Source organism: Pygoscelis adeliae, unplaced genomic scaffold, assembly GCF_000699105.1.
Source record: "Pygoscelis adeliae isolate BGI_AS28 unplaced genomic scaffold, ASM69910v1 Scaffold45, whole genome shotgun sequence".
Lineage (NCBI taxonomy): Eukaryota > Metazoa > Chordata > Aves > Sphenisciformes > Spheniscidae > Pygoscelis > Pygoscelis adeliae.
In genome coordinates this window covers 10,236,862-10,249,346 of record NW_008825114.1, presented here as the reverse complement: position 1 = coordinate 10,249,346, position 12,485 = coordinate 10,236,862, and the positions used below count along the sequence as shown (strand labels likewise).

Genomic DNA, 12,485 nt, shown 5'->3' with positions numbered 1-12,485 from the left:
CATAAGAAAGACACGGACCTGTTGGAGCGGGTCCAGAAGAGGGCCACGAAAATGATCAGGGGGATGGAACACCTCTCCCATGAAGAAAGGCTGAGGGAGTTGGGGTTGTTCAGCCTAGAGAAGAGAAGGCTTTGGGGAGACCTTATTGCAGCCTATCAGTACTTAAAGAGGGCTTATAAAAAAGATGGCGGCAAACTTTTTAGCAGGGCCTGTTGTGACAGGACAAGGGGGAATGGCTTTAAACTAAAGGGGGGTAGACTAGATATGAGGAAGAAATTTTTTACGCTGAGAGTGGTGAAACACTGGGACAGGTTGCGGAGAGGGGTGGTGGATGCCCCATCCCTGGAAACATTTCAGGTCAGGTTGGACGGGGCTCTGAGCAACCTGATCTAGTGGAAGATGTCCCTGCCCACGGCAGGGGGTTTGGACTAGATGACCTTTAGAGGTCCCTTCCAACCCAAACTATTCTATGATTCTATAAAAAACACATCAGCACTAAGAGAGATCAGTGGTCTCTTACGAGGTTTAATTTATGAGTTCCAGTTTCATCATCAGCCTCTTAAATTTTTTAATTCTTAGAGATATTGAGCATTCATGATTCCTCTCAGGTTTAGCTGTGGTAGCTGCAGAAGTTAATCACATTTTAGTCCTATTGCAGCTAAGTCTCACAGAGTTTATGGATCTAAAACTTTGTCTTCCTGATTGTGGGCTTCTCTGCTGGGGTCTTTGCTTGGAAAGACCTGGAAGAGGAAGCCTCACAATCATGTGCCTGCTTTTCTCCTAGCTGGCTGATTAGCAAGCAGCACACTATGCAAACTACTTGAGATGACGGAAGAGGAAGCAGTCTCAGACCTAGAAGATAAAGAATAAGCTTGGATGGCCCTGGGACGGCATGCTTCAGGGTTGCTTTTATGGAGAGTATATTTTTTGAAAGGTTATTATTAATAAGTAGTAGTAAGACACTAAAAAGCCATTCAGGGAGCTACACATGGGGAGGGGAAATGCTGGTGAAATCATATATCTTGGACCTGCAAGAGGTGAAACAGAAGAGAATAAATTTATGCTTAGTGAATAGAAAAGCCGAAATCAGGAAAGGTGAAAAAAAAGGTATCACTGATCTTTAAAACAGCATGTTAGGACTGTCAGTGTAAGGCCTTCCATGTGCCTTGATCTTCTAGAAAAAATAGATAAAAAATCAAGTCACAACAACAGACAGTAGCTCATGCTTGTTTCGTGTTGGTTTCTGAACCATGAGCAGCCATAGAAGCTGAGGAGACAGTTCCCCCAGCCTCAGAAGAGGTGATACCAACTTAACGGAGGAAAGTTTCCACATAAGTCTGTCAGAGCTGAAGATGTCACTTGAGTTAGAGAATGCCATTTCTTTTAAACCTCTTGAAAAACCATTATCTGATGGGAGAATTGAGAGGGATAGCGTACTTTTGTTCCGAATATACATAAAAGGCAGCATGTTGCAGGGAACACTTATTTTGTGCAGTGTTCTGTTTATATTATTATGGATAAGTTTGGCTTTAAGCCTTGGAAGATGAAAACAAAGGTTATTTTGAGGGTTCCATTGATCTTAAAATATAATTTTAACCAATGTGAAAATAGTCTTGGAGCAATTTATTCCATTATTTCTCTTAACATAGCTTCAGATCTATCAGTACCCTCCTTGCTAGCTTTTGATTGCTTAAAAAGTTGTAGTGAGCAACATTGTGGTTATAGGCTACAAGACCTGGTTGTTCCTGAAGGAGTATCTCATGACTTTTATCCGTGGATGGTGGTGTCTTTTTGCCAGTAATGATTATCTGAGGAAGTGATGTCATGCTGAAAGTACTGACTTTTGCAACTTCTAAGATGCTGCAAATTAGATTGAGGGTTAAAAATGTTGCTTTCGTAGTCCTGTGGTAGAAGTGGTACACGGCACTCATTTGTGCTAAGATGAATGTTTGCAGTAGCATTCAATTTTTTATTGCTGCAGTTTGGCAAAGTTGATCTTTTACCTGATGCACAGATCTCAGATTGTCTGTCCAGCATAGGATGAAACGGTATTTAACCTGCTCTCACTTGTGTAACACTGTGGTCATCGCTAAGCTTTTAATGAAGTATCTGTGTTGTTGGTACAAGAAGGTTTCCTGTGTTAAAATAGAATGGGGGACATGCTACCTCGCTGTCTTCTATTAAAGTACAAAGACATTGTGATTCTGGCACCAGATAAATACCCAGTTCAAATAATAAAGATGCTTGGAGTAGGAGATGTTATCCATGTGAATAGGTTATGTGAGTATGAACTTTATGTGTCACTGAATTATTTTAGTGGTTATCACTGGGGAATGGGAAGGTAAATAATCCAGTATTAATGTACTGAGCTGTGTCAGGGATAGCATGTACCTGTTTATGTGCTTCCCTGTAGATGTCCTCATCTGGTCAGTTTTGCATGTGGCAGCTTTCAGATCATAGCTCCTGATCTATGGTTTGGAGTTACATCCATGTGCTTAGGGGAGTTGCTGCTTAGACCAATGGTTCTAATCTTCCTGTTAACTTCACCTTTAACGGGACAGCACATACTATGTGAATGCAAATACTAGGATGGGACTTCTAACTGTGGCTGGTACAGATTGTCTGCAAGCCTGATCTGTTGCGATCTATATCAAATTTATGCTGTTTTCTAGAAATGTATCATAGAATCACAGAATATCTCAAGTTGGAAGGGACCTGTAAGGATCATCGAATCTGACTTGTCTTTGGGAGAACAGATTACTTACATGGATAAGAATATTTGTTCAGAAAATGGAGGATTTCATTTAGGAAAATAATAGCAAACATAGAATCATAGAATAGTTTGGGCTGGAAGGGACCTCTAAAGGTCATCTAGTCCAACCCCCCTGCTGTGGGCAGGGACATCTTCAACTAGATCAGGTTGCTCAGAGCCCCGTCCAACCTGACCTCGAACATCTTCTTGTGCTTTCTAGTAATAATTGAGTGACATTTTAGGTTGTTTTTATTATGTTTTGCTCCCTTTATGAGTTTCCAGAATTACAGGAAGAATTAACTGTCCAAATGTATTCTACAACTTTATTAATATAAATTTATTTTATTATTAATAATTAGTTTGGTAATACATGATTTGGTATTGGAAGGCGCCTCTTCAAAAATCATGCTTTCACACTTTTTTTAATGAAGAAAATTCTTCAGACTGGTGAAACAAGATGTGGACTATGACTTCTTTCATCAGTGTGTGTTACATCATCAGAATGTGAAGCACAGACTTTCTTTGCTGTTTGTTCTGGCCAGTTTCGGCCTTGAAATCTGTGAAGTAGAAACTTGAATAACTTATTAAGAGAGCTTAAAGGTTGACTTTGTATTTTAACATTAATAGAATAGCTGTCATACTTTATTAGAAAAACCCTATCGCAAAAACACTTTGCTAAAAGTCACAAATGAGAGATTAGGGAGTGAAATGGGGTAGTTGTGTGCGAATTAACAGATTCGTACTCAGGGAGAGGTAGAGTCATTAAAATAAACAATTGTAGTGCATGAAACAAAAATATATCCTCTCTGGAGTGAGCAGAGAAAGGCACTGTGCAACAGAAACCCCTGAATGCCTTCAGAAATTTGATTGTTTTTCCTTTTCCTTTGGGAAAGAGGTGGCAGTAGCTAATAGGTTACCATGACTGTATGTTTTTCTTAGGCAGAAATATTCTGGAAGAAACCAGCAGTTGTTTGGAGGGATAGTATGTTAACAGCCTGACCAAGAAATACACCCTCTCACTGTTAGTCTGCTTACTGTCATATTAAACACTCAGCTTAATAAGCTCCATCTCAGAGTTCTTGTTAAGCTCTTGAGAACAGTCCAAGGAGATGGCCTGTCCTTCCACAGTCTGTTCTGGATCATATGTGTTGATGAAATTCTGGTGTGCTGGAGTTAAAAAATCCATCCTCAGATGGCTAGTTGACCTGTTTGGATTACGAAGAGATGGTCTCCAGAGCTTTCTTGCTCTGCTATGTTCTCTTTGTATTCTGCTCTTTATAGCTGTGCTTTTCTCATTTCTTCAGAAGTCAAGTTTAGGGTTCAGAAACTTTCAACCTTGGAATTCTTCATTTTTTATGTAATTATTCTGTCTCCATTCCTGAAGAGGTAATAAAGAGAGGGGGCATGATGGCACACAAAAATGAGTGAAAGATGCTGGGTTAGTTGGTTTTCTTTTTTTAGAAATGTGAATTCTTCTTTTCCTTTAAACAGCTGTTAAGACAAAGAGGGTTTTCTGTCTTTGGTAGTTCTCCTCCCAAATGATTTTCTACAGATTTTAGAACCGCAATATATCTGCGTAACAAGGGTACAGCTAACATGTGAGTTTAACAAAGCTACCACTAACATGTGAGTTGTAAAAACAAGTGTGCAGATTTTAGTGCTTGAGAGCGTGAATTCTTAAGACAACACAAAAAATTTCTTAATTTTTCAAAAGAAAACACTCATGTACCTGATGACATGAATAGGTCTGACATTCATCACTGTAACTCAGATGACTGTTGAGGATCCTTGCTAGTTCTATATGGGATAGTGTTTTGTGGAATATGAGCAACAGGAAGCAAAGTGTTTCATAGGTACAGAGTATGTAGTTATAGAACAGCATCAGATGGCTTGAAATTTTTTATATTGTTTGAACTGGATTCCTAGAGGTGGGTGACTTTGTAGATAATCAATAATCAATTTGTCAGTTCATTCAGTTTCCTTCTTTTTCAAGGTTGAGTCATTTGCTCTGCAGTTATGATGACTTCTATACACTGAATAATTCTAAAAAAGGACGAGCTCATGAATTTTATTTTCACTCTTTAGGGTGGCAGATCAATCAGAAATGTATGCTGCAGAAGAACAATATGACAAAAAATATATTGAAAAAAGGAAAATGGAGACTGGTGGTCTGGTAAAGGCCTACAGCTTAAATGAACATATCTGTTTCAGACAGTGTACTCTTCAGAAAACTGTCTGTCTTTCCCAATAAACAGGAATGGAGAATAGGTGTCCTGGTTTTATTACCCAAAGGTATTTTGATGGGTGTGTTCCAAATAAAGGAAAGAGAACTAAGTTTCTTCCTTATATACAGATAGAGGTAAGATTAGACACAGAGAAAAAAGGTTAGTTTAAAAAAATTGCACATTTATAATTATTGAGGATAATATACTAATTATATACTTCTGTTGAAAGATTAAAATTTTATTTGATATCCAGAATCCTAATTCAAAATAACAAAAAGTACATCAGCCTGTATACAACAACAACAAAAAAAGTATTTAATTGCATATATTTGGTTCTGAAACATCTACCTTAGCATCAGTCAGATATGTTTCTCAAATTCAGAAGCATAGCTCATTAAAAGAAAATAAACTGGAATGTTTTCATGCAGGTAGCTTGACATAAACTATGTGCACAAGAGAAAAACATCACCTTACATTTTGTGTGTGCAATTATGAAGAAGATAGACACTTCCCTGCAATATTTTGCTTTCACACAGTTGGTCTGTCTTTTCTTTTCCTCATGTTTGGAAGGCTCGTAATTTTATTAAATGCAGAACAGACTCAGTTCCCTTTGCAAGTGAGAACAACCCAAAGTCCTCAGTGCTTCACTGGGCATGTTCAGCTTCTGAAGAGTCAGGGTGAAAGCCACTTACTTTGTCTAGTTACTGATTTAAGCTGAGCAAAGAAAAAAGGGAGAATTAAAATTACAACTTGCTATGTATAGTTTGCTGTGTGTATTTCCACACTCTGGGACTGCTTTTCTTTTTAGATTTGTGAGGTGTTTTCAAAAGCTTTTTCCACGTATACATGCAGCTGCTTATCTGTTACTTTGCTGCTGAAGGGCCTTCTGTCAGGTTAGATCTCATTTGGGTTCTAAACTGGGGCCCCTTATGTGACACAGATTTCTTGGCTTTCTTGGGAGCTATGAAGCCAAGGAAACATGTCTGATCCCACAGTAAGTGCATTCCTTCAGCCAATGGCGAAAAGTGCTGCAACTGAGGACAAAGCCTGATATTTAACCTGTCTTTTGAAGTGTCTTGGTGATTGGGCTTTGTTTTTTCTCATCAGTGTGACTCATTGCAATTGCCTTCTAATGTGTTACAGAACAGGAGCAAACGCCTGGAGAAAGTCCATGTTGTTCTTGGGAATAAATCCTGTGATTTGGATTCACTCATTTCTACTCTGGCCTATGCCTACTTTCTAGACAAGGTAATGGAAAAAATGAACCGAGTGGTCTTAACTCATTTGTTCCAGATTGTTACAGGCATCTTATTGTTAAGTCAATTGAAACATACTGTAAAAACATTATTCTGGTCAATGATTTTATTATAATCAGAGGTTTTTAAATAGAAACAATCTACATTTCTTTCCATACAAAAATTAACCACTGGCTATTAGGTGGCTTATTCAATAACAGCAAAAAGTCACCCCTGTACATCATTCTTTCTCCTTTCTCCTTCCTCCTTCCTAGTTTCCCAGTGATTCTGTAGGAGGCAAACAGAGACAAAAGAACAAGAAAAAAAGCAAAAGACGTTTTTTAAAAAATGAAGTAGAAGGGGAAAAAAACAAACAGAAAATTCAGACTATTTCTAATTGCTTACTCTGTTAAAACATATTCTTAATAAAAAACAGGTTTTATTTTATGCAACTCTGACAAATGCACACCTATGTTACAGGTCAGTCCTCCTGATGTTCTTTGCTTACCTGTGTTGAACATACCAAGAAGAGATTTTAGCTACTTCACAGAGACGAGATTTATATTGGAGGAGCTGAATATCCCGGAGTCATTCCATATCTTCCGAGATGAAATCAATTTGCACCAGCTGAATGCTGAAGGGAAATTGTCTTTAACACTTGTAAATAGCAACATGCTGACAAGGTATTGCGTTGTATGTACAAGATGGCGTATGCGGGTTTGAGCTGTTTTAAAACCTGTATTTTACATTTTTTCTGCATTAATAATGGTATTGCTATGTTAACACAGACAAAAAAAGGAATTTAAAATATATTTTGTCTCCCATTATGTCCAATAAATGTAACAAACTAAATAGTCATATATCCATCACTTTTAATGGAACTCCCTTTTTTAAGGACCATGTATTTTCACACAGCTTAGATTAGATATTTTAATTTAGTTTAAATAGCCTGAAAGTTTCCTGTGACCAGTAAAGAAGAGATCAGATTTTTTTCCTGCTTCTTAGTTAGCTTTCACTAAGGGTATTAAGACTATCACATTGATTTGGACGTGGCCAGCACACTTGCATATATGCTCTTAAGATGGCTGCTAGATTATTGCAGTCCTTACAAACTACAGCATTTTTCTCAAAATGTCCTCAGTGCCAGGGGCTCAGAGTTGCTCTGTGGAAGACCATAGTCCATATACCCATCCTTAAGAGGGAATATTTACAAGCCTATAGTGAATCTTTTATAGTGATCCTCTTTATAATGGTCTGCCTGTCTTGCCCAGAGTGAAGGATGCTGTTTACTTCCAACTCTCTTTAGAACTGCATTTAAGATAAGTAACATCCTGTTGTGCTATGGCTCCATCCTACTCTGAGGGGTTTATAGATTACAATAAAAGTATGGAAAAACTAAAATGAGAAATATGCGTAAATCTCATAGCTATTCATTCTTTAACTGCTGTCAGCTCAGTACATCATTCACTTTTTGAAAGTAAAAATTATCCATAAGATTTGCTTTTTGTTTACTACTGTATCTTCCTGTGTTTCTTCCTTCTAAAGAATTATGATTAGCATTTTATATTATTAAATAGAGTTTGGCTTTGTCATTGTTATTATAAGCAGAAACATAAAGTGTCTAGATGCAAAAAAAGATATTTTGTAAGTTTTGAAAATATTCAATGGGGAAAATCCCAAATCTCGCCTATATAGAGAGTGATATTTTCAGTACATGTAGAAATTTTTAAAGATTTTAATAATGGAAATGCAAACATTTACGTCTTAGTACTTAGCGATGTATCAAGCAATAAAACCACCATGAACATTTCATTAAAAAAATTACAGTTTTAGGACTTCATTGTGACATTCTTTGGCTTTATAGCAGACTTCAAGTAACAATAACAATAGTATTATAATCCAGAATTTTTGTAATTTTTTTGCACTGTTTTGCTGGATTGTCTGAGCAGCTAGAAAGAAATGTATATATAACTTTTAAATTTGCTTGATAGTGAGGATAAAAGTTTGGAATCAGCTGTTGTCAAAGTCATCAATCCAGATGAGCAATGTGACGGCAGCCTGGAGTTACAAGCATCTTCTTCCTCTTTAGTAGTAAAAGAGATTCTTCAAGAGGCACCAGAGTTAATCACTCAGCAACTGGCTTATCTCCTCAGAGGTGAGAGATTACTCTTTATATTAAATACTGAAAGGTTTAATGGAGTGTTTCTACATCTGCTCATGCAGAAAGAGTTTGATCCATTCTTTTTTTTTTTTAACAATCCCTTTAAAGACCACGGGAAGCTTCATAAAAGAAGCAGGGAGTAAAGAGTTTGTTAAAGAGTAACATTATATTGAATATTAAAAATGTGCATTTAAAAATAGGCATGAGAGGTCTTTGCTGTATCACTAGACAAGAATATTAAATGGAGCTGTCGACACGCCAGCTGGGTAGCTGGAAACGCTGTGCATTTCGTCGATTCCAGGGGCTGTGCGGTGCCGCCAGTTCAGCTCTGCCTGCCTGTGGACAACAATATGGATTGGAATCTAATATTTACACGTTAAAGCTTCTCCTGATGGCGGTACCTTTTTACAGAATGATGTTTTAAGGGCGTGATGTGAAACTTTTACTGTGTAAAAAAGCTGTAACCAAATCTTCATTGCACTCTCCTTTTCTTTTGTATCGTATACCCGGTAGAGTACGAAGGATGGGGCTTCAATAGTCAGAAGTGTTTTCATTTCTGTCTTCATAGTTCATCATTTGTATTAGTTTCCTCAGTTTATTTGCTGCAGCAGAACTCTTCAATTGGAAAGAAAACTGGGGTTGAAAACAACTGATTGCTGCTTTTAAGTTATTTACTTAATTTTAATAGTGTTTAATGAATTTTAAAGGGTTTAGGTTTTAATTGATGTGCAACTGTTACATGCCCTTTTAAGAAATTCATGTGGGCATGTTTAATGAGGATTATGAAAACTTGCCTACACTTAGATTTCAGAAGCTACTGGAGTCTTGGCTTGTCATTGTACTCATCACTGTGATAACTAATGTAAAGAGCATGTTATGAGAAATTACAAAAGAATTTTATTTTTTTTTAATGTTTCCATAGAAGAAGCATTAAGAGTAACACAGCATTTAGCCTACTCTTTTAGTATCTTTCCATGCTAATAAGCTCTAGTAAACCTGCCATGAAATATTTTTGTGCGCTCCAAATTTCTGTTGAGCAGCTATCCAGGAATCTAGGCAGATGACCAAGCATAATAATTGATTTTGGAGGCAGAACCAAAAAAGACTTTTGGGGATCTCCCAGGATACCTCTTTGGTGGTGGAAAGAGTCAGGACGCGGTGTTCTGAATAATGAACAACAACATGGTCAAGTACTATACATGGTTGTAAGTGTCTGCATGTTATGGCTCTCTAGTCTGTATCCAAATTAAAATAAAGTGCTTTTATTAGAGAAATACTGAAAGTGTTTGCGTTAGAGATTGCACTTCCAGTTTTGAGGGAGATAGTAGCTAAAATTTAATTAAAAGTTAGTAACTTCATTTTAATTATTGTTTGGTAGTGCATGTTTGAGGAACTTAATGGATATAAGAGTCCCTGCATACCTTCTCTTGCATGGTATGAGAAGTCGTTGACAAAGCCTAAACAACAGAACACAGCTGTGCTTGTGACTTGATGCTTTTTTACTTCGCCCAGCAGCGCAATTTGTATGTATAGAAGGCTAAGCAGTACAGTAAGTCCTCTTGTGGGTCTCTTAAAATAGGAAAGGTTTTCTGTACTTAAGAATCTTACACTGCAAATTCAGAAAAGTCAGGGAATCCCATTACTGGTTTTGATAAGATAAAAAAAAAAAATCCTAGATAAAAATGCATGTAGATGGCAGGTCAAACTACAAGCAGTCTGAAAATAAAAGATCAAATACAACCTACTCAAGTCTAGCTTTTGTGTTCCTCTGTATATATTATGGCCTTTTGTCAAAGTCCTTGCCCATAAAATATAGCTTCTGAGATTCATTTCACCTGTGAGCGTAGGAAATAAAGGGACCACATATCATGGTCTGGAAGGAGGGGTGGCTGCTTCATGCTCACTACCAGTGAATGCGTGTGTAGAGGCTTGCAGGATGGCCCCTCTCTGGTGGCACCCACGGGCATAGAGCCAGTGAAAAGGCTCTACTGCGTTTTTCCCACTTTGTTACGTTACTTCCAATGTGAATCTGTATACTGTTAGTATGTATAAATTTCAGGGGAACTTCAGAACAGAAGGCCAAAGTGGAAGTCCGAGTACTAAGAATTAGGATTTTATTTTCGTAAAACAGCTGAGAGATTCTAACATCTGAGTCTCTGAGCTGGGAACTCAGCTTTCATTTTCTGGCTTTCCAGGGAGTATTTTGCTAGAAGACTTGTAAGATAATACAAATATCTCATGTTTTAATAATTATTGCGTAGTGGCTGTGACAGCTTCATTTGTTGCCTCTTTTTCAAACGTCTTTTTTCTCACAGTCTGTTAGCAATTTTTTTTATTTTAATAACAAAGACAGATGTTTATAACTTGCTGTATTTCAACTTTGAACAAACTTCACTTGCTCTTCTGTGTTTAAAAAAAAAAAAAAGTCAAGAGAAAAGACTTTTCCTGTGGAACTGAGCATTATTGATTTAGGCAGTTTAATATTTAAGGACTTTTCTTCAGCTGAATGCTTTCCTGGTATCTTTGTCTCCCCGTCAGACATGTTATAAGTTAATTCTACCCTTGGGCTTTGAATAGAGCCTGCTTGGAGAGTCAGAGTGTTGTACAGCCATATTTGCCTTAAGTTAGAGCTTGTGCTGTCTCTGGATTTGTGCCAGAAGCAAACAATTATAGAACCTGCCAGAGTCTTGGGCCTGTATTATTTTATTTCCCCAGAGATGTTTACAAGGGGACTGTTGCCAAACTCAAGATCCATTAAACTGCTGAATCATTACATTTTCTGTTGCAGCCAGCTGGCAAGGATGTGATTCCAAGCACTCACTGTCAGGTACCTTGGGTCAGTGCACTCTCAAAAATGCCTCCTTATGTTTGTTTGTATAAGGCCTTGAAGGATGCCACAAGGTGCAGACTGCAACATGTAAATAGAGACAGATTTACAGCAAGAGCATCAGCAATTTTTTTTTTTTTTAATGTGAATCTGCTTTTGCTAGTTATGAGCTGCATACTTGAGGACTTTTCATGTCCTGTTGGGGCAGTCTGACTTTCAGTAGAGAAGATTAGTTTGCTATTCTAGCCACCCAGACAAATGTTAAGAAATGCCCTTTTAAGGACTTTGGGAATGATGCCAATTTTTTTTTTTTGTTCTGTCTTGTACATCAATCAGATGATTCACATGTTCCCTAATTGGTGCATCCTTAACATATATGCCAGAAAGAAAGGAGCATTTTAAACTTACACTTATTTGGACTGATACTTTTGTTTTTATGTGTGGAAACAGTTTTCTTGGAGGCAATGCTTCCCCCCAGCCTTCCCCCCCAAATTACATTTTATTCCAGCTTTGTGGCTTTCCTGTTAATTACAGTGAAGACTGCTTGCTTGGGTCCATTTTACAGTTTTGGTTTGTGGGGTTTTTTGGGGGTGGGGCGTGTTGAAGTATGCTTTCCATGAGACACTGTTGGTTTTCCCCTTTTCCCTGTCCTGTGTTTTTCCAGGTCATGGAACAAAACCTCGACAGGAGAAATGCCTATATTTTCATTGTACTGTTTCTCTCTGCCATAAACTTATCATTCAGGAGATGCTTGTGCTATTCTTAATGTTTTCCCAAAACGACTTCTGCCTTCATTAGATCATGTTTAATATTAATGCACAGCAATTGCTTTTGGCAAAACTAGTGCTCCACTTTCAAACTGCTTTGCAAAAAAGAATAAAATGCACATGTTTTTAAGAGTCCTAGCCTACTTTCTAGTGACCTCTCCTTCAGACAAAAATATCTGTAATGTAGTGTGATGTACACAAGAAATAATATTGGATCTTGTATTACCTATTACATATTTCTTTTTCTGTGCTTGTCAACAGACAGAGCAGCCTCCATTATGCTTTCAGAAACCCTGGGGGAGTTGCACCAGCACTCAGTAAAATCTGCAGGAGATTTCTGAGCCCATGTATCTCTTTTACAGCAGATACTTAGAAAAGAGCATATGACTAAATGGACTACTGACCTTTGGCCAAGCAAAAGTACCTTGAGTGAACTGTTTTTCTAAACTACCTGGAATCTTAAACCTCACAGGGATGCTGAGGATGCCTGGAAGAGAAGATGTGTGCCTTTCTTTCCT

The 12,485-nt window shown here is 37.6% G+C and overlaps 1 protein-coding gene across 1 annotated transcript in view; it reads left to right on the top strand.

Moving 5' to 3' along the window:
• Positions 1-5,956: 5,956 nt before the first annotated feature.
• The window catches only part of PRUNE2 (prune homolog 2 (Drosophila)), a 112,457-nt gene continuing 105,928 nt past the window's right edge, over positions 5,957-12,485 (top strand). Inside the window, exons 1-4 of the mRNA XM_009328186.1 lie at positions 5,957-5,971; positions 6,121-6,225; positions 6,693-6,895; positions 8,204-8,367. Coding sequence (XP_009326461.1) covers positions 5,957-5,971; positions 6,121-6,225; positions 6,693-6,895; positions 8,204-8,367 — 487 coding nt within the window. The remainder of the gene's footprint in view (positions 5,972-6,120; positions 6,226-6,692; positions 6,896-8,203; positions 8,368-12,485) is intronic.